Source organism: Salarias fasciatus, chromosome 11 (genome assembly GCF_902148845.1).
Source record: "Salarias fasciatus chromosome 11, fSalaFa1.1, whole genome shotgun sequence".
Classification (NCBI taxonomy): Eukaryota; Metazoa; Chordata; class Actinopteri; order Blenniiformes; family Blenniidae; genus Salarias; species Salarias fasciatus.
This window is the reverse complement of record NC_043755.1, coordinates 4,847,561-4,868,814: the sequence shown is the minus strand read 5'-3', so window position 1 is coordinate 4,868,814 and position 21,254 is coordinate 4,847,561. Positions and strand designations below refer to the sequence as shown.

The 21,254-nt window shown below is 43.5% G+C and overlaps 2 protein-coding genes across 3 annotated transcripts; both read right to left on the bottom strand.

Annotated features, from left to right (window-relative positions):
- Positions 1 to 1,181: 1,181 nt before the first annotated feature.
- On the bottom strand, positions 1,182 to 6,531 carry fdps (farnesyl diphosphate synthase (farnesyl pyrophosphate synthetase, dimethylallyltranstransferase, geranyltranstransferase)). Of its 2 annotated transcripts, XM_030102425.1 has the most exons (10): positions 6,419 to 6,531; positions 5,865 to 6,017; positions 5,645 to 5,785; positions 4,510 to 4,590; positions 4,271 to 4,393; positions 3,334 to 3,422; positions 3,183 to 3,255; positions 2,989 to 3,066; positions 2,770 to 2,904; positions 1,182 to 1,931 (listed from the first exon to the last, which is right to left on the bottom strand). In XM_030102425.1, the coding sequence occupies exons 1-10, from the start codon at positions 6,419 to 6,421 to the stop codon at positions 1,731 to 1,733; spliced, it is 1,077 nt and encodes a 358-aa protein (XP_029958285.1). In that variant the 5' UTR covers positions 6,422 to 6,531; the 3' UTR covers positions 1,182 to 1,730. The 2 variants fall into 2 exon arrangements, with proteins under 2 accessions (XP_029958285.1, XP_029958284.1); XM_030102424.1 differs by lacking the exon at positions 6,419 to 6,531 and having other exon boundaries at positions 5,865 to 6,246.
- A 2,165-nt stretch (positions 6,532 to 8,696) lies between these two features.
- Positions 8,697 to 20,687, bottom strand: fam189b (family with sequence similarity 189 member B). The gene is made up of 14 exons (XM_030102423.1): positions 20,137 to 20,687; positions 19,980 to 20,036; positions 18,966 to 19,073; positions 18,695 to 18,811; positions 18,466 to 18,573; positions 18,207 to 18,367; positions 17,675 to 17,774; positions 17,512 to 17,584; positions 17,009 to 17,306; positions 16,527 to 16,876; positions 16,404 to 16,445; positions 9,964 to 10,139; positions 9,734 to 9,880; positions 8,697 to 8,964 (listed from the first exon to the last, which is right to left on the bottom strand). Exons 1-14 carry the CDS (start codon positions 20,368 to 20,370, stop codon positions 8,710 to 8,712), a joined length of 2,226 nt encoding a protein of 741 aa, XP_029958283.1. The 5' UTR covers positions 20,371 to 20,687; the 3' UTR covers positions 8,697 to 8,709.
- Between the last annotated feature and the right edge of the window lie 567 nt (positions 20,688 to 21,254).

Below are 21,254 nucleotides of genomic sequence, written 5' to 3'. Positions count from 1 at the left end.
CCCATCCCCTCCCCCCCCCCCCATCCCCCCCGCTACCAATCTACCAGCACCACCAGCACCAAACCACACCCACCGCCGCTCCCCTCAGCAGCGTCACGGCCGGGCGTCTGCCTCTCACCTCTTCTGAATTATTACTGGACAGCAGGAAAGTCAGGTTTATTTATTTATTCTCCTCTCTGTTAAATCACCACACTTCTATATGCTCCAAAGAAACTCAAATGCAAATCCCATAAATGTCAATCTCATGTTGTTGCTTTTGATTTGTATTTTTTTTTTTTTTTGTTAAATTTTAATAACGGTTTGAATAAAATGTGACTTATTTCAAATATGAGCGGATTCAGAGAATTTCACAGGGGCCACAGAGAGATAAACTTGGCCTGTAAGTGATTAAAAATCATCTCTAAAACTGTTGTCATTGTTTGATTGTTAGATCACAAAGTGGAAAGGAATATAATTGTTCAGATGTGTTTCTTTATCTTGCTGTTTAGGGAACGCACAGCTTCTTCATTCCGCACTGTCAACATTACATTAAGAATATTCTGAAAATAATATTAAATTCAGACTGGCCTGTGTAGTAGTGAGCAGACTCACCTTTTTGCACGAGTTTGCATGATGCATGTTAAACAGTCTAAATTGAACTCAACTGCAATTAAAAAAAAAAAAATTTGGAGGCAAAAAAACAGTTAACAAATGAAGTGTACAATGTTCACTTTTCATACAACGACGGTGGAATAGTACGTTATTTTTAAAAGTTGGATGTCTTATTACATCATGAATAGCTGGCATTCAATATAATTTACTTTTATAAAATATCATCTCAACCACACTCCTCCAACAAGCAATAATGAGATAAAAACTAGCAGATTTTGTTAATCAAGGCTTAAGTATCTGTTTATAAAATATTTAGACTGGTCCACAACAGCACTGATCTGTCACCAATTTAAACTGAGGGCATACTGAGTAGGAGGGGGTTTTGGAGAGTACATACCAAGCTGTATTGTTTTTTGTTTTTAAATCTTTCATATTTCAGTACAATTTACAAGTAACCTGCACACTCTAAAGTAAAGACAGTATTTGTAAACTGTTGCTTCCACATTTCTTGTTCTGTTGCATGTTTCAGTGAAAATGAAAAGAAAAGAAAGTCACAAATACAATACAAAAAACATGATAATGATTCACGGAAATGTATGCTGTTTAATGTGTTCTCTTGTTATTGTTGCATTCTTGACTCATACACAAAAACATGTGACATCTCATATAAAAATGCTACTTATAGACATTCTTTATTGTGAACTAAATTGTTACAGTATAAAAAGCGAAGATTCAATCACTTCCTCTGCCAGGATGAATGTACTTCAGCATGTTGACTTTCTCTTTCAGAGCTTGATCGAAAAAGAATTAAACATTTTGGCTGCATTTTCATTCTCTCATGCGATCATTCCAGCCAGGCGAATACCGAAGTTAAATCAAGGCCAGTGTGGGTCATTCTCGAGCTATTCCAATATCTAAAAGATGCTTCTGACTCTAGACAATGCCCATTTTGCAAAAGCTTCAATAAATAGCAAAAACTGAAGAGTAGCTACAACGTGTTTGATGACATCCACAGCCAAAGACCTACAAATTACTGAAGCGTGAAATATTAAAACTCCTGCAGGATTCAGAGCGTTGACAGTCCGACAAGAAAGAGAGGACCTGTTCATAATGTTTAAAGTCTCTGCCAGCAAACCCTCTCACTTGTTCCTTTTGTAGATTTTCTTGGCGAAATTGAGAAAGACTGAGTGAGGAAGATTCTGTGCGTGACAGGCGATGAGCTTCTGTAGCCGCTGGTAGCTCTCCTCTTCATATTTGTGATACAGTGTTGGCATTTGCAGGGTATTGTACAGCGCCTTGACCTTTTCCACACTGGCTTCGTCGTGCCGCCCGTAACATGCCTGATGAGGAAACGAAAACTCTTAACTTGTATTGCCATTCGAAAAACTTTTATAGAATGGGGATGAGAGATGACACAAACTTAAAGGAGTTGTAAGTTTCGAAGAATCAAGACAACCTTGATATGAGTGTTTTGTTCTGCTCTGCACCGTCACACTCATCTGTTGCCATGTATGCCTTCTTTCTGCTGGTCTTTACATGGGAAAATTATATATATATGTATAAAAAACATCCTTGAAACAGTGAAATCTTTGAAAAGACCGATTATGAACACATCGAATTCGTGCAAGGCCGTTTTAAACATCTTTGTCAAACATCATTGAGTTGTACTCGAACCAGTCTAGAGGCCAAAGCTTCATTTGTTGGATACTTTTGAAACCGTGACAAAAGCACTATGGAATGAAAAAATGAATTTTCAAGTTTTTAACGTGCCTCTTGATTTGACTGACAGATTCATTCACAGCAAATAAATATCACTGAAGTGTCCCTCAGCTCGAAATCCCTCCGTTTCTCTTTCTGCTCACAGCATCAAATGTTTGATGACTCTTGCAGCGGTGGGCTTTTCTGCCTCGGGAATGCTGATGCACCCTCACAGTGTCCTCTGCACAGGTTTCAGATGTCGGCTCAAACTCACTGGGCTGCGTAACATACATATTCATCACCACTAGGGACTGAACATATCAATAAAAATTGCAATACTCTCCCACACTAATAGAAATGTGTAAATATCCTCATCTCATTTGCCATTGGCTCGCCGCTTGTGATGCACTTAAGATTCAGGGATTCTTTAAATGCAGGGAAGATGTAATTTGAAGTGACACGCAGCATTTAAATACCCACCTCGAGCTCCGCTCTCTGCTTCGGAGTCATGACTTCCAGAGCCGTCACGACCAGCCAGCTGCACTTGTTGTCCTGGATGTCAGTGCCGATCTTCCCCGTCACAGCAGGGTCACCGTAACAGTCTAGGTAATCATCCTACCGACAGAAGACACTGGCCGGTTAGTCTGTGTGTGTCCGCTGAATGAGAAATCTCAGAGGAACATAAGACACCGCCCTCACCTGGATTTGAAAGAACTCTCCCATCTCCAGTAAGATGTGCTTGGCGTTACTGTGTTCCACTTCGCTGTCGATTCCTGACTGTAAAAGAAGCAGCAGGTAGGAGGAACATGAGCGACACAGCCCAACTGCCCCCTTCCCGAACATCTTCAAGTCATTTCCTTCAGATCTTGAGCTTAACATGAGCACACACACACCATGTACATGGCCGCTGCCACCGGGAGGTAAAATGAGTAGAAGGCCGTCTTGTATTTCACAATAGCTTTGTATCTAAAGGTAGAGAGGAAACGTTGTTATTCGTTGTTACAAACTTTGTCCTCTGATAATTCACTTTCCTCCCTTTCTTACCTTTGCATGGAGAATCTGCCCAGGTCAATCTTACCGGGCGGAGCAGTCATGAGGTCCAGAGCCTGACCCAGCTCCGTCTGGAAAGAGACCTGACAAACACACACACACACACACACACACAGAGGTGGAATTAAAAACCTGCACATCAGAGTGTCAGTGTCAATATACTCAACAATTAATTTGTAGTTGAAGCAGAATTAATCTGAGGACTACCTGGTAAACTGTGTTGAATATCTAATGGGTTTTTTTTTTTTAAATAAGATATTTGAGAAGAAAATCCTGGAGGCATTATGTGGATGAATGGAAATGAGGCACGGGCTTAACAAGTAACATGACTTTTAACCAGACTGTTTTAGGTAATGCTTAACAATAACATGTAAGAATGTAACAAATGTATCAGACTAAAAGGTCTCATCACTTAAATTAAAAAACATGTAAAGTTTTCTTCAGGAAAATATACCTGACAGATAATACGAAGTCATTCAACTGATGATCAGTGCGGTCTGGAAAACTAAACCTAGATGTGATATGGTCAAACTATGCCTGAAGGGGAATTAGAGGTAAAACTAATCTCAGTTAACTTCAAAAGGAGGAAATTACTCTCCCTTTGAAGCTACTGAACATTTAATCTGGTATCTCATCTGCTTCTCATGTCTGTTTCTCTTTGAAGTTTCTCTAATGTAAATACTGCGACTTATAAATGATAGTGTTCCCTTATGTTGTAACTGTAATAGTCTTGTAATAATTATATTCTTTGCAAATTTAATAAATTTATATTTGTTTGACAAAATACTTAATGTAGAATTAATGTATGAAGACGGTTATGTTTGATCGAGGAAGCTGAGCATTTTGAATGAAACCACTTCTCAGTGGAAAAGATGAACTCAATGGATGTGACAAATGATCTGAATAAATGCCAGATGAGAGACAGACGTACCTCATTAAACAGCTCCAGCAGGTGAACGTAGTAGGGTTGATCCCTGCAGTGTCTGCGAAGTAGTCTGTAGATCGATCCTTCCAAAAGAAATGAATCATTGATAGCGTCCAATCCGATTCCCTCCTTCATAAAGCACACACAGGCAGGATTTACATGATGATCACAGCACTCTCAATACAGAATAATCACCAACAAAAGCATTTAAATTCTAATTTATATGATGATTAATAACCTCTAACCTTCTTGTACCAGCAGGGGTTTCCTCTTCGAGTTACAGCTCCATCCATGATGTCGTCTGCCACAAGGAAAAACGCCTGAAGCTGCAGGAGACAGTCAAACGGTGGCAACACTTCAGTTAGAGAGCGTAACACCCTTTACGAAGTGTCAACACAACAGACAGCTTGACTCTGCTTGTGAGGAAAGGTTATATGTGGATTGCAGAAGTCGCTTTGTGAACTCCAACATCAGACTTTGGGATTGTGAAGCATGTATTCAACAATAGAATAAAATAGTTATGGCTGTTTGCTGGCATGACCCTTGATTTTGTGGCAAAAACTAAGCTTGAGGTAGTTTTTGTGTAGGTCTTAGGAGCATGTCTACGTCTGTGGTTTTGGATCTTTCCAACATATTGGAGTTCTTGGTCTGCACCCGTTTTTATTTTTTTAGGAAAAATATCCAAAAAAGGCAAATAACGCCCACAAATACCACCTTTGTGGTTGTGTTACGTATCTTTATTGATGTTTGGTGTCACGAATCTCTTTCTGGTCATATGTGTCATCTTGCTGTTATCTGTGTCTCTTTCCAAACGTTTGTATCTCTTTATGGTCACTACATTGATATCAGCATGTGCAGCAACAGAGTAGCAAGTATTACTAAGAAACACACACACTCACACATGTTCACACTCACACCTGACCTTCCCTCTCAGGCAGATGGCCATGCCACCTGAAATCCAGAACATCAAGACCAAAGTGCAGCTTCTTCTCAGTTGTGCAGAGGATTATTAACTCCTGGAGTTAAAGTCGGTGTCCTGTCACTTTTTACAGTTCTGATGCATGTAGTCTCTGCTTCACTGTTCTTTCAACATGCTGCAGGTTTTATGCTTGTCTTTACTTAACAATTGCATTTAGATTTTCCAAACTGTTAATTCCTGGATCTATTTTAGTGACTTGATTTAGTAGTTATTGCTTAGTCATAAAATTGGCAGTGCTGGGCAATAAATCCGGATGTTTGCTGGTTTGAATCCCACTGTCTACAGGCTCCATAAGTAAACCTCAACTGCTCAGGATTCACCAATGATACAATGATACAATCTCTAGCAAATATTATGTTTAGACAATCAACTTGCAAAGCAGCACCAGCAGAGCTCCTCACCAGTTCAATGCACCAGCCGACCAGCAGAGCCCGCTGCACAGTGTCCTGGGTGAGCTGAGAGGGCGGGACAAGCTCCCGCAGCGAGCCAATCACAGACAGCCCTCGGTTCCGTTTCCCACCGGGCGCGTTGTACACCAGAACCTAAAGTTACAAACACCGACACGTGAAACACAGCACAGGAGACACACGCAGGCGTTCACCTGCCTTAGTTCCGACCCACCTCTCTCAGCCTCTTCAGGGCGTCGGCCAGCACCGGGTCCGTGTAGTCCCTCTCGGTGAGCTCCGTGACCAGCTCCTCGAAGTAAGCGTCGAACTGCTGCGGGTCTGACAGCAGCGGCCTCTTGCCCTGCGTCCCGGTGCAGGTGGCGTCTCCCTGGAAAGACGACGTGCACAGCACAGGGGTGAAGTGTTTTAGCCTGACCGGAGACACCATCAGCCACATGCTGCGGATTAGGTGAGGGGCATTAACGACCCAGCTTAGTAAACGTCTCATTCCCGAACTACAACAAGTTAGTAACTACATAACTACATAAAATAAGCTACATAAATAATTCTAGACTACAAGGGCAGTGAGCCCTGTGGTCGCTTCTCCTCCGAGCTCGGTGGAAGGATAAAAGCTAAACACTATTATTAGCTAGCAAGTTGGCTCGTCCTGAAAAGAAGCGTTGACTGGCATTGGAGTACAACATTTTCATGCAACTTCACAGTGGACTAACGTTGGTTTAACACAAAGAAATAAAGCGTGTTTTTATTCGCAATAAAGCCTTTACGCACCATTGTGTCACAGTCGTCTTATTCCACAGTTCTCGGCAGAAAAAGGGAGAAATAATCCCGAGTTTAGCTGTCAAACGGAGGTCTTTGAACGTCTCCTCAGAACCGGATGTGCAGTTTGTAGTTTTCTGCGGCGCAGCGGTCCTTTTATCAGAGCGCACCAGGACTAAAAGTCCCATCATTCCCTGCGGTGAGACGTCATATGGGCTGCGGAGGTTGATCCCGCCCATTCGACAGCGAACGTTTTGAATGGTTGGTTGAATCGAACCAGGATGGGCTTTCACCCCGTTCAGCCAATAGGATTGTAGGAGAGGAGGAGTTTAAGTGGAGTGGCGAGATACACCTGAAAGAATAAGTCATCCAATTAAATAGATAAATAACACTAGTGTGCAATCATCTGACACTGAAATGTATTTTTCTTTTATCTCTCTTTTATTTCATATATTGAAATACATAACTTGCATTGAAAGATTTTTGCTATTGACACTGCCATAGAAATCTGGAGTAGGTGTCTTATTCAGATACATTTATTATTCAGGTTTCAAGGCTGTATCCTGCTAAGCCTGCCATACAGATATACATTTCTTCAAATATTTAATGTTTTATGCAAGACAGGAGGTAGAAACACAGCTTGGTGCCTTAATGGGGGAGTGTGTGAGTGTGCCAGCAACGACCTGCAGGCCATGTATGCATGTAAATCTTGAAAATCAGTTACATACATATGGGTGTATCCAGAATGAGGAGACTTTACTGATATGGGGGCAGCATTGTTACTTTGTGAGCACACCAAAAAAATCTTTCTAAAGAACAGAAAAAGCCAATCCGATACAAATATATTGATACACTTCAAATTTCAGTATCCAGAGCTGTCGAATCCTTCACTGACAAAATGAGTCCCTGGAGATTTTTTTTTTCTTCTTCTTTTTTTTTCTCCTTCCTTTCTCGCTTAGTAACCATCAACAGCCTCTGGACGTCTAATAAGACGTACACCAACACAGTGAGAAGCCGCACCACATAATAAATTTAGTCTGTACAGTTACTGCAAAAAACAGAGTGACATTGCAGCTCACACCTCTTTATCTTACAGGACCAGGCTGCTTCCACTGCTATCACAAATATACCCGTGCATTTGAAACATTTTGAAACTTCATCAAAATGACATTAGGATGCAGAGGCATGTTTGTAGCCATCTGGAAGAAAAAACTTGGAAGGACACCTGTCCTCTGTCCGTACGCTCTCCTTTCAGCTAACTATTAAAACAAATACATCTCAAATGGCTACTATCATAAATCTTGGGTGCAAGAGGAAAAAAAGGAAGCATTGCCAAAAACATGCAGATAAAGACATTCTGAGGACATTTTAGTTACACAGACAGTCAGAATCTAATGCACAAGGTTCCTGCTGTATCGCAGCTGTAGCAAAACATGCAACACACGCAAATTAAACCACTGCATCCAGGGTCCACCCCAGAGAATACGTTTCAAAGGCTGTGCATGTGTCTGTGGCGTGCAGTGTTGGGAATGCTGGCTGCCTTTCTGTGTGAAGGCCATTATGTGGGTGGAGAAGTGTAGTGGTGGAAATGAACTGCAAAAAGCAAAATTCAAAAACCGCAACTCAAAGGTTTTTTTTTTCTTCTTCATGTGGGAGCTTTTGTCCTCATGTGCATTTTCATCAGTTTATTTTACACTGTTCCTAGCTAGCTATGTGTATTGAGATGCATTTTTTGTATTAATGGAAGACAAAATAACAATCTGGATGATTACTTCACCTGAATGATCCTGTCAATGAGAAGCAATGTACAAAAGGGCCAGAAGCATATTGCAAACCCATAACTATGTAATAGACTGAACGTCCATGAAAGTGATGGAGCATGAATGCCAGTTGGGTCCTGTGCCCGGTCTTGATATGAAAGTTTTTCCCAGATGAACGCTAACAGGAGTGGGGCGTCGAGTATACGGCAGAAAAGATGCTTCTGGCAGGCTGGTCGATCGTGGTTAGGTTCAGACAGAAGAGAGACAGCATCAGTCACATTTCAGTCTCACGGTCACCTCTTCGCTGCTTGTTGATCAGTGAAATAAGAAGGAGCTCTGGGTTGATGTTCAGATGATGAAGAGCACCACTAAATAAGGCCATTTGCACAGTTGGCTTCAGGAAGTGACAGTGACAAAAAAAACCCCAAACAAAAAAAAAAGCGAGGAAGACTTTCAAAATGTTCTTATGAGATTTTTTTTCACTTAAATTCTTTATGTTTGCCATCGGCCTCGTCTTTCTCGTCCCCCGCCCTCTCCTCTTCCTCACAGTACAGACTCTGAGTAGAGCGCTCCTGACGACCCGTGCGGGGGGTTTGGCGTTACTAGGCGCCGCAGTGACGCCGACGAGGAGGAGCTCAGATCTCCGCAGCTGCGCAGGTGGATGCCCTCCGGTGCCCGGGTGCCGTGGTGCCGGTTGTGTCGACTGTCACTGTGGGAGTGGTGATGTCCGCGGTGATGAGGATGATGGGAATGGTGGTTTGGTTGTCCTCGGCTGGTGCTCCAGGGAGCCCGCAACACCTGAAGGCGTCATTAGGCAAAGGTTCAGACAAGGAGGAGTGGGCTCTGAATGTAGTACTGGTTGTAGAGGAATAAGTAGAAGCCTAACAGTAGGAAAAATAATGTAGGATTTCAAGCAAAAGCCAAAATCTCAGTTCAACTAATTGTTAATAGCTGTAATGTGACTTCTCACTCTGGCAAATAAACATATGTTAATTGTAAACATACAGCCTGTATTACATCAATATTACCATAAACTTTTTACTGAGGTGAAATTATGATTGTGTCACCTGGAACACAAAATTATAAACTGCAGTGTATGTATGGTATTTAAATGAAGAGAGCTGCCTGAGCTCAGGACTGCTCCCTACAGTATGCCAGAGGTACTGGTTGCTATTTTAATGACGCTTAATTCCAAATTAGCACAGCCATGTATGGAAAATACATAAACTATTCTCTGTAAAGTGAGGGCATGTGATACAGGGGTCTGGAAATATTACATCAGTTTTCTATGAGATTGCCAAATCAGAGTTTAGAGCTGCTGCAGTGCGAGTGTCCCGACTCTTTAGTTTTGATGAAATCATTAAACTGATCACAATAACATGTAAAAGTAGTTTAGAATAAATTTCAGCATAGAAATATCACGATTAATTGATTAACTCAGGACAGGTTAAGTTCTGTCTTGTTCAGTATCTCTTAGTCATCCTAAATGGATGACTTGTAACTTCCATTTCTGTGGTTTTCAGACAGGTTAAGTTAGTAATGGAATAATGAGATCTTATGTTCATACTTGCTCCAGGGCCAGGTGGTTGGTGGCCGCGCCATCAGATCCACCCCTCCTTTTCGGGCCCTGCCCTGTGCTCCCAGCATGCTCAGAGGAGGGCGCCAGGTTACGCTTGGAACGCTGCAGGAAGCGAGCCACCAGAACCCGTGTAACCTGGTGGAAAATAAGACAATTAGTGAATGGGACACAAACAGATGAGCTTTTACTGAAGTTATTACTCCGGCAGTGTGACTTACCTTCAGGTCTCCCAGGGAGCGGTGGCAGTCTTTAGGTAAACGCACGGGGGAGGTGGGAGTCGGTTTCGAGGGGACCTGCACTCCTGTTGCTGCTGATTTCATGCTGCCTTTTCTGGGCAGAGCAGCAACTGGAGGTGAGGAGTTGCGGGGCAGCAGACACGCCTCAGACGATGGACCTTTGAGCCAGAGAGACAATTTTTGGTTTTAATCAGTAAGATATTACAGTGATCTTGAGAGTCAGGAACAGCTCTAGCCTAGAGGAAGCATGTTTGCGTGTTGTAGATTGAGCCGTAAATCAAACTGATGGGGAGCTGAAAACAAATTAACAAACCAAGCAGTCCTGAATAGACAATTAAATCAGAATTATGGCAAGAAATAAAAGGCAGAAGTTGAATTAAGGTGCTCAAGAAGTTCAACATTATCAATAATTGCAGTAGATGAAGATATACAGCATGTCTGTTTGATAAATGTTATTATCCTCAAGTTAAACTGGAATGTTGTACATTTTATAGGATAATCAAGGGGATGACATAATTTACAAGCTTGTCCATCTATTAGAACTAAACAATATGTAAATATGATACTCGTGGTTAATTATTTTAGCAGTCAAACATCCTCTTTTACATATTTGTGCCTGCTACAAGTCTTTACAGAACAAGAATGGCAGCAACTATAAATCCTGCAACATCTTTTGAAATTAATTTGCAAATAAGAAGCTGGTGAGGAGCATTATTGTTCCCACAGTAGAATATAAATCTTTATGCAAGCAATCCACTGCTTATTTAGATGTGGATGAGTCTCATAAATCACATGCACATGTCAACTCTGCTCCTTAAATTTGGACTGGTTTCAACTAGGGTTTGATGGATGACAGCCGAGAGCTGCAAATGTGCTGCAAAACACATCTTGTTAAAATAGCTAGATGTGTGTGTTGAAAGGAAACTTTCCACCTTCAATTAAAATGTTTACTGTGAAACAGTGGAGAAAGGAAAATGTGTGGTGATGACATGCAAATGAGATGATGCACTACATTTAAATGAATGCTTATTGTTTATCCAGTGGTTTCAAAGTGTGGCGCAGGCCTCCTCTGTGGACACCAAGCAGAGAGCATGGGGGGGGGGGGGGGGGGGGGTCTTTTAACCTTTCTGATTTTTTTCCCTTTAAATAATTGTGAGGAAATATTTTACTCCTTAAAGTACAGGCAATTTCCGCCTGAAATTTCTACTGAAGATGTACCCAAAGTAAACTGAATACTGCTCTTGAACTGTTTGGAGTCCATACATGGTTGGGGTCTCATCTGAAAGCTGACATCCTTAATTTTCACCCAGTGCAGTCAAAATTATTCTAAGTGATATTGGCACAAAGTACTGTATGTTGGAACACACCGAATTAAGATGAATTTTGTTTTTGCCTAAATTTTTTCCCTAATAAAACACCTGAAAATAAGTGTGGCAGCAATATGAGAGCTTGAAAACACAAAAAGGCAACAACCTGGGGTCTTACCTAGTTCAGGTCAAACTTTCATAGCAATACTACAAGAAATAAGTGTTTCACACGTTTTTGTAGAGCTATGTACAGGCGTTCCCCATTTGGCACACTTCGGCACAACGGATAAAAAAGGCTGCTGTTCTTCAACGCTTCAACCTACAGTTATAAATTTGGACTCTACGGAAAGCTTACACTCTGAGGTATCGTATCCCATATTCAGATTCACTATTAGAATCACTCACGTTTATGAAAATTGATGTATAAACATGTAGTAACACCATTTGCCAAACTTTTTGCAAAGGAAAGAGTCAAAAGAAGTGGGAGATGTGACAAATTGTTTTTATAAAAGTCAAACAACAGTATTTACAATTATTTACAATCATCACTGAAAACTAGTAAAAATCACAGTATCAAATATAATAATAAAATTAGGGATGTCCCGATCAGGTTTTTTTGCCACCGAGTCCGAGTCCTATCATTTTGAGTATCTGCCGATTCCGAGTCCCGATCCGATTCTTTTCTAATATAGTAAAATATGTACATTACCTATATATACATATATAAAAAAAGAAACTACAAAATTTATGAAAAGTTCTCCTTTATTTTCTTAACGTCAATTCAAAACAACACGTCTCTGTAATTACATCTTTCTGTAGCACGGAAAACCTAAATACATCTCATTTAAGCCGTTAAAGCCGGGCACGCATTACCGCTGAAGCATGCTTCAGTGTACAGCAGTGGCCAGAAACGTTCAATACAAAGTTATGAGGCAGTGTAGCAACACGATCTGTACCCGAAAACAGGATCAGTTATGCAGATGTCCAAGTTTGATGCATTTCATTGCCCAAGAAACAGCTGAAAAAGACCCGGCGTCAATGGTAGAACTGTGCAACAGCGCTTCCGGGTTTAATGATAGAATTGCGCAACAACGCCACTACCGTAAATGCTTCAAGGCTTCAATGGGTTAAAAAGGAAATTAAAGAAAAAATAAAGATATGTATCCAACCGAGTCCAAATCGGGAGGAAACTTCCGATCCCGAGCAAGTCAGTGATCACGTGATCGGATCGGGACATCCCTAAATAAAATGCTAATAAACTACAACAGAACACTATTTACAATAAACCAAAACCTATTTACAAATGTCAACTTGAATGAATTTCAAAAATTGGCAATATGCCACTCATTATAACAGTCACGTCCAGCCAGGAAGCAAAGTGACACATCACAAGTGAGACACTTCACCGGTGTCTTCTGGTGGCAGTGTCTGCACTTTCGCCGGCCAGCAGTGCTGTCCCCACTAATGTACACTGGCCTGTGATGTTTAGCACGGGCACGGGCAGGAGCAGAGCCTTGGACTGGCATGTCTGTGGTGGCAGAACCCATCTTTGCCAGGTCCCGTGCAAGGGTCTCCCTAAATGTCTTTTGGTTCATTGGTACCTGTCCTTTGGCAACGGCGAGCTCCTTGTGGAGGAGAAAGGCATTGACAATGGCGATATCCAGGAAATGAAAAAAGAATGTCTTGTACCATTTCTTCGTTTTGTGGAGGACCTTGTAGAACACGATGAGGGCATCCGACAGGTCCACTCCACCCATGTGCCTGGATGAACAGAAGAAGAACACAGTTAGAAAAAAATATACCAAGAAACACATATCAAGCATATAAATTGCTATATTTCATATGACATGAAACACTGTTGAATATAGTACATACCGGTTGTAGTCTAAGACCACTGGTGGAGCTGGGATGTCTTTCACTTCCCACTGCCCGTCTGCACTCCGAATCCGCCGGCTGACAGTCTCCCCTGTGTGTGCTGGGTGGAATGTCGAACAGAGGGAGACATCCCTCGTGTCTTTCCACTGTACATAGAGGAGGGAGTCCTTCCTAATCCACCTCACACTGCCACGGGGAGACTTGGAGTCCAGGCTGTTGTCTGTGGTTCTGGGAAACCCAATCAGATTCGTCCGGACGGTGCCGCATGCCCAGACCTTCAACTTTAGCAGGTCCTGGAAGAGTGTGGTGCTGGTGTAAAAGTTGTCCACAAAGAGCTTGTAGCCTGTGCCAAGCAACTGGGGCTTTATCAGCTCCATTACTGACTCATAACCGAGTCCTTTCCCTGTGTTAGCAGTTGACTTTCCCTCATAGACAAAGAAGTCCCAGGTATAGCCAGTCTTGGAGTCTGCCAAAACAAAAAGTTTGTAGCCCCATCGCACAGGCTTTCTCTTCATATACTGCTTCAGCCCAATCCTCGCCTTTGAAGCAACCATCCTCTCATCAATGGCAATCTCCTGGTTAGGATGATAGTTTCTCTGGCAGGCTTCCCTCATCTCATCATAAAGGGGCTTTATTTTTCCCAGACGATCATAGGCTGGAGTGCCTCTTCTCCCCTCATTCTCAGCATCCATTGTTGCACTGCTGAGATGGAGCGCCCATAATATTTTCCCGAACTTCATTCTTGACATCACTCTTCTGGGAAATACCAAACTGTACAGATCACCCCCCCGCCAGTAATCTGTATAGGAGGAGCATTTCACCACACCCATGTAAATCAACACTGACATGAAGCAAAACATATCGTGTAAGTCAATGTCTTTCCATGGATTTGAGGGCGTGGAGTAATGCGCACGGCCATGTTCGTTTGTGTTTGCCACAGTTGTGAGCAAAACGGTGCTGGTGAAAAACAGCTGGAAGAGTTGGACAGGTGTGTAATTTTCTGTCATGATGAGCTGGGGTCCTGGGGTGCGGTTAGGACAAAAGGTTATCCGTGGTGGCTCTATGTCAGGAATGTCCATATCGTTCCATCTCTCAGCTGATGTGCTGGCTTGGTCACTGAAGCTTAGGCTTCTTCTTGCTCCCTTCCCCTTGCCCCTCCCCCTCCCCTTGCCTCTCCCTCTCTTTGCACTTCTGGCTGGAGTTGGGAGAAGGAGCTCCTCTTCTTCAGAAGTGCTGTCCTCTTGCTGACTTCGTTTAGCAGAGGGTGGCTCCCAGTCTTCATCAGAGTGGGATGATGGCCTGTTGTATGAAGATGAGCAAATAACATAGATTTACAACTAGATCAAACTTTATCATTGCTCCAGTATTCAGCATTTCTACATCTAACAGTCTCGCAGGCAAGTCATTCACTCCGTGAAACAAAGAAACACACCTCCCCCCAGGTGAGGGTCGAATAAACAAAGAAAACTGGATTTTCTACAAAAAAAAACCTTACTGCTTTACTGCTATCAAACAGATACTATACTGCAATATAATGTAGTATGAGCATTTATACTACGGTGTAAAATAAAACAATAAAAAACATTATATTGTGTACATAAATACAAAACAATATAATATTATGCTATAAAAAAAACAATTCTGAGTACTTACTCATCAAACGTGATGTCTTTTCCTTGTAGAAAAGACTCCTCTTCTTCTGAGTCTATCTGTGAGAGACCACCGTCTTCTTCTAGTCGATCCTCTCCAGACTCATCGCTCTGCCTCTGTGTACACGCTTCATCCAACTCCCCATTGGTATATTTTCGTTTTTCACTTCGCTTAGACATTGTCTTTTTTTTTTATCCAAAAATGACTCCGAAAATACGAAAAATGGCTAAACTAAGAAGGGACCTGCAGAACGCACAAAGACTCACCAGAGACCACGAGGAGCTCACTGTAAACACACACAGATTTTGAAAAAAATCCTTTAGCAAACCCTATCACGACGCACACCTTTCTCTTCAGCAGCTCATTGGCTTACAACCCTGCCAGTCAAAAGTTTTCTCAAACGTGATTTGCTCAGTCGGAACCAAGGAAATGAAGTCCCGCCCAAATGTCTCAGTGGCGAAAACGATTGGCTGTTTAGCCTTTAAATGGCCACTATAGTAACTTGATTGGTTGAAATTTACCCGCCATTGTCCCAAGGAAGAAGAAGAAGATGATTGGTTGAAATTTGGTGTCAATCAAAAGCTTAGATGTTTTGGACAAAAAATATGATACTGGCTTGTTTGTCTGTATGCCCAAACTTGGATTATGGTCGTTTTTGTGGATTATTTTTTATTTGTGACCAGTTTATGAGCCTTCAAATGTGAGTTGTGCAGTTTACGTGATTTGTTGTTTGTTGGACAAATGTGTTTATATTGCCCGCTGTGGCAATCACATCTGAAAGTGGCGGATTCATGAGATTATAAGCTTTCTAACGATGTATAGTTTGTCTGTCATAGCATATGCAGTTTATGTGAAATTTGAAAAATGTGACTGCGGATCGTTAACTGGCCCGCGTGCTGGCCGGCATAAATAAGAACTGTGCAACTTTTTTTTTTTTTTAACCTCAATAAAATTTTTTCAGAATCCCTGTGGGGGTAATCAAAGACTTGTCACGGTGATTCGCCGGTCCCTTCACTCCCCCAGGGGTCTGTGTCCTGAAAACAGTACTTGCAACCATAACTTTCAGAGGATCCGACCCGACTACATCGCGCCAGAACAAACCTGCTTTACGGCACTCATCATGGAGTACAAGTATAAAAGCGCGCAAAACAAACATGGAACCCTTGCTAGCGTTAGCAACGCCACCCTTAGGTGCTCACGGATGGCAGAACCAAAAAGACAGGAAAAAAAAAAAAAAAATTGACCAGCGGAAAAAAAAGGAAGCGGGAGTGGGACGCGCTCTGCACGTGGGGTGGGGGGTTAATGCGGAGAACGTTTACGACAGTGTGCTTTCACAGGAGACCAGTAGGGGGAGCGCTAAAGCAAATCTTGCACAGTTCTCCTTTAAAGGAGTAATAATGGGGTAATAAATTAAATGAATAAACACTAAAATTATAAATGATTTTAACCAAAACACTCATTTTAGTCATTCGTTCATTGTTAATGTAATATTGTAAAATTTAGTGCAAACTCTCTGCACTTTGAAAAGCCTTGCTTCAGACCACTGAAAACATGAATGTAATATGATGATGGATCGGGGAAGAGTCTTACCAGTGTCTATAGAGCCTTTAGAGCCTCCAGAACCAAAGTCAACTAGGAGACAGCAGGAAGAAGGTCAGGTTATGCAAGCTAAAACTGAAGTGAAAGATGTATTCATGTCGCTGTGCGGCTCACCGGTGTCGGTGGAGGAGCCGAGGCCTGGCTCGCTGTGTGACCGCACCAGACGTAAGAACCCTTCACTATCTCTTCTCACGCGCTCTCCGTCTTTTTCGCTTTTCCCAGACGTTTGTCGAAGGTACAGGGGTTGGCGTGAGAGCTGCGGCCCGTTGCCGTGCTCGGCGGGAGCCGGGGATAAGGAGCTGAGCGTGGCAGCGGGGGCCGGAACGGGTCCTTGGCTTGTGGGGGTGGAGGGGCGAACTCGAATCTCTGGGATGTAAGTTTGCTGCTGAGAGGTGGAACTTCCTATGGCGTCCAGTTGAGAACAGCTGCTGGCCAGTGTGGGCTGGCGTTGCAGGACTGGAGATCTGGATGGGCAGACAGTGGCAGTTCCTCTAACTTCAAAAGTGAATCTTAAGTTTAAGTTTTCTTCTTCACCACAGTGCAAGCAACACATAATATGACCACAGAATCAGTCGGTAGTGATGATTTCTACTCACCTGTAGGTGGTGGTGGCGGTGCTGGGGGAGGAGCAGGAGTTGGACCTCTCTCCCCTGAGGAATCGCCGGGCTCTCGGACCACCGGCCAGCGGACTCTCCGGCGTCTGAGACGGCGGACCCCGGAAGCTGATGTACTCCCCTCCGTCTGCACCGTCTCCCCCCTCGCTGGCGGTCCTGTTGCCACTCTCTCTGCGGTTCCTCAGCCCCACTTCCATCAAGCAGGAGTCCTCCGAGGGGGAGGAGTCGTCAGGGATGTCCACGATCTCCGACATGAGCAACGATCCACTGTCCATGGACACTAATGGAAAAACAGCTGGTATTAGTGCACAGTGAGAAAAGCCTCACACTTTCACCTTAAAATGTTTGGTGTTTTTATCCTCCATAAATGAAGACCAATTTTATCACTTAATTATTAAATATGCACTCATATTCATGATTATTGTCCACTTTACTCATATGTAAAGGTATACAAGTGAACGTAGAGCCACGTGTGTTTTTTGTACCTTCTCCACTGAAGGCTGTAGAAGTTCCTCTCTCTCCAGACAGCTCATTGCCATGAGGGTCAAACATGGTCGCCTTGACAGTCACAATGGACAGGGGTCAGCATGGTCACTAACAACATCACATCCAGACACACACACACGCACACACAACACCTGAGCTCACCTGACTGGCAGCTCTCTGTCCCATCACAGCTTCATAAGGAGGAGGGCAGTCGGTGGGGTAGAGAGGAACTGGACTCTCCATGGAGCCGTTATAAGTGATACTGGATTTGGACACAAAGATATCAATCACTGAACAGCCTGCATAGTGCCAAATAAATCTACATCTTATCAAACATGTTTGTGTTTTCATAACTTTTATATCTCCAGTTAATGAGCACATTTACATATTTTCAAGTCAAGTTGTCTTCTCACAAAACGTAACCGCTTAAGTTGTTTTTATTCTGGACGCCGCATCCTGAATTTTGAGTTTATGTGTTGATTCAGTGACAAAATTTTTTACTTCAGAGTATTCAGAGTTGGTTTGTAAACTTGATGAGATGCTTTGACAAAAACATCGACAATACATCTGATAAGTCTTCTAATATGGTGGGTAAGCGTTTTCCCTAATGCGCTGTAGTTTTGTCACATGACCTCTCGGCCACTAGATGCCGTAAACAAGTCATAGTCGAGCGTATTAAAAGCTTCTATGATACCTCTGAGCGTCCGTCTCTGAGCTGCAGGTATACTCGGGAGGATAGTACGGGGGTGGAGGAATGGGCGGAACAAACTCCTCAAAGTCCATGATGTTGGTCAGAAAGGCATCCTGAGGAGTGGTGCATTCTGGGTTGACTGATCGAGAACGATGTGGAGCCAGCTTGAACACATAATATGAAGATCACAAAACAAGTAAGGTTCGCTTTTGTAAACAGTTCCAAAGTCTCAAGTTTAATGTCTTTTAGAAAATGTGCTCACCAGGTGCACGAGGTCCAGGGAGAAAATGTGGATGCTGCAGGTCACGGTGGACAGCGTACAAATGATGGTGGAGAGAATGCTGAGGCCACATGCACTGAACAATAGGTCCTGCAGATAAACGAGCATTCACAAAAAACCCACATGACCGCCTTTTAGCATTTCAGATGTTGAAATGTGTTCCTTTTCAAGGTGAATTAATTTTCTAGATGAGACACTTCAGTCTGCCTACCTTCAGCTGATGCCTGACTGAGTGGCAGTCAGCGTTCAGGTAGAGGACCAGGGTGTCCTCCTCTGTGATGGAGCAGGGGCGAGTGTGTACGCAACACACACACAGGCCGTTCTCCACCTACACAAGGTCCCATACACAGTGGATTTGTGTGAAACATTAATCAGCACACCAAAAACATGTTGACAATTATTCCTGGCACGTCCTCTGTACATCTGGCGAGAAGGGCATTTTAGCATGAGTCAGAAGACGCCGCTTGCATAATGTTGTGTACCTGGCAGGTGAGCATGGACTTCACCATCTGTGCGTTCTGACAGGAGAGCATCGAGCCTGCCAGACTGAGGATCACACACACCGCCGACAGCAGCATGAACAGTGACACCTGTGGAGGGACGAGGAGACGAGAGCCGGTTCAGCGCAGGTCGCTTAAACTTGAAGCAAGACCTTGCATGTGTGTGCAACCAAATATTCACTCCTGTGCAAAAGTTCCGGGCAAGAGAGACAAAATGTTGCAAAGTAAAAACACCCTTGGAAGTAGAAGATTTAGCAAGTAATATTTATCAGTTAAGGTGACACAAAATGAATGAGCAGAAGGGAACATTGTGCCATCCATTCACCGTGTTTTATAGACAGTTTTTGAAGGTTGTCCAAAGCACCTTTCAGAATGAAGCACAGATCTGCTCTATAGACTGAAATCTCTTCATGTATGATGCCTTACCATTAATGTCAGGACTCCTAATTCATCTTTATAGCATGACTTAGTATTGAATGTCCTTGGCTATATGACTGGAATATCTTATTATTCTGCAAAGGGAAAATCTGGAAGCAATAAGATGTGTTCTTCTTGATAATTCATGAAGGAACAGAATTCTTCTTTCTTCAGATATGCCTAAAGCCTTTGCACACTGTGTTCAGTGAGTGAGGACAAAATAATCAGTGAAAGTGTTTGCTTTATGTCGAGAAGTAATTGAAAACTGGCACACTTGATGTTGTGTCTGAGGCAGCCTGTGCTCTACTGGTCTGCAGTCTTTCTTAAGGGAATAGGCACAAGGTATATGAAATATAGATTTTACATAAAGATGCTTAAATATTTAAAACTGCACTTTGACACAAGGCTTCATCAGAGAGGACCATGTGATCAGAAAGGAACACAAACCACTGGCAGTGGATAGTAATTTAAAGATAACCTGAGTGTTTACACTAATGTAAATGAAAAGTCACTTCAGTCGTCAAAGAAAGGAGAACTCCATCCGTTGATTTATCATGTTTTAGCTCTTTAAATACACACCACCAGCGTCAGAGGCCTCCTCCATGAGATTATCCCCACTATCCCTGATGCCACCACCTGGAAACAGACAGCACATACAGCGGAAAACACTCCCGTTTATGATTTCTATTGTTACACATTGCTGACGCTGCATGTTTTCAGCCAGACTCAGACTTACAAAGAAGCCCGCCCAGAACGGACAGGACTGCCTCACGCGGGCTGAGGAGGTGAAGGCCATGCTGGTGAAGGAGAAGGCCAGGACCATGGCGCCCAGGCCCAGGTGGCACAGTCCCAGGTACAGCAGCAGGCGAGCCCCTCCGGGACCCCGGCCCGACATGCCTCTGCGGCTGTCCGACCAGCCGCGGGACCCCGAAGCCGAAGCCACGCTGCTGGAGTCTGAAGGTGAAGGCATGTTTGGCTCTTCTGTGTGGAGGAGGAGGAGGAGGAGGAGGAGGAGGAGGAAGAGGCTGGGAGAGCTTTCACACTGGGTTCATAAAACAAGTGGTGTGGGCAGAAGCAGAGGAGAGCAGGAGAGGCTCCAGAGCTCCACTCTGTCACTGTGATGCACCAAACGCTCCACTGGCAGGTGCAATAGGTCCTGCGCAATGTCCCATGGTGCTGCACTGTCGTCCAGCCAGGGAGTCCAACAACTTTGTCAGCAGAAAGTTGAGAATTGAGAACCACTACACAGTCAGAGCCGGAGGACTCGCCTCATTTCATGTTCCAGTCATGAGACTAAGATTTGCTTTAGTGGATACAAAGTGTTTCACCTCAGGCAGATCACAGGCCACTGTAGCTTAGAGCATGCAGCCCGGGCCACTCTCCAGCTCAATCATCCTCTGATTAAACTCAATCACACACGCCGGGGACGATCCTTCCAGTCCTCTTAAATCTTCACATTGTTGCTGTGGTCGCTCGCCTCCTGCCGCCTCCTCCTCTCCATCTTCACTCTCCCTCCTCTCGCCTGTGGCATTGCGGTAACTGGAGACCGGAGCAGGCCGCAGTTCCTAAAGCATTCCAGAGAAAACGGGCTGATCGCTGCTGGTTTCTTCTTTCCCCCCTCCTCCGGTCAGAGATGACATGTGGCGGCGGCTCCGTGTGTCGCTCAGGACGAGCACCGTCCGAACATGTGCGCTCCACCTCCGGCGGCGACCTCTGCGTTAAGTCCCCATCCCGTCACGGAGGAGCGCGGAGACGAAAACCGAACCATCGGCCGTTTCGGGAATCTGGACCAATCACCTCGAGTTGAAGAGGAAATTAGAAAAAAATAAAAATAATAATAGTAAAAAAAAAATC

Bases quoted from the DNA above. Each gene is read 5' to 3' on its own strand.
- fdps (XM_030102424.1), bottom strand. From the start codon at position 6,137: ATGAGACGTTTACTAAGCTGGGTCGTTAATGCCCCTCACCTAATCCGC. The intron at 3,423-4,270 runs GTACGTCTGTCT...TGTGTTTGTCAG, and splicing joins TGCTGGAGCTGTTTAATGAG to GTCTCTTTCCAGACGGAGCT. The intron at 2,905-2,988 runs GTGAGGGCGGTG...TTCTGTCGGTAG, and splicing joins GAGAGTTCTTTCAAATCCAG to GATGATTACCTAGACTGTTA.
- fam189b (XM_030102423.1), bottom strand. From the start codon at position 20,370: ATGCCTTCACCTTCAGACTCCAGCAGCGTGGCTTCGGCTTCGGGGTCC. The intron at 18,574-18,694 runs GTAGGCAGACTG...GTTTATCTGCAG, and splicing joins CAGTCAGGCATCAGCTGAAG to GACCTATTGTTCAGTGCATG. The intron at 16,877-17,008 runs GTGAGTAGAAAT...CTGCCCATCCAG, and splicing joins ACCGCCACCACCACCTACAG to ATCTCCAGTCCTGCAACGCC.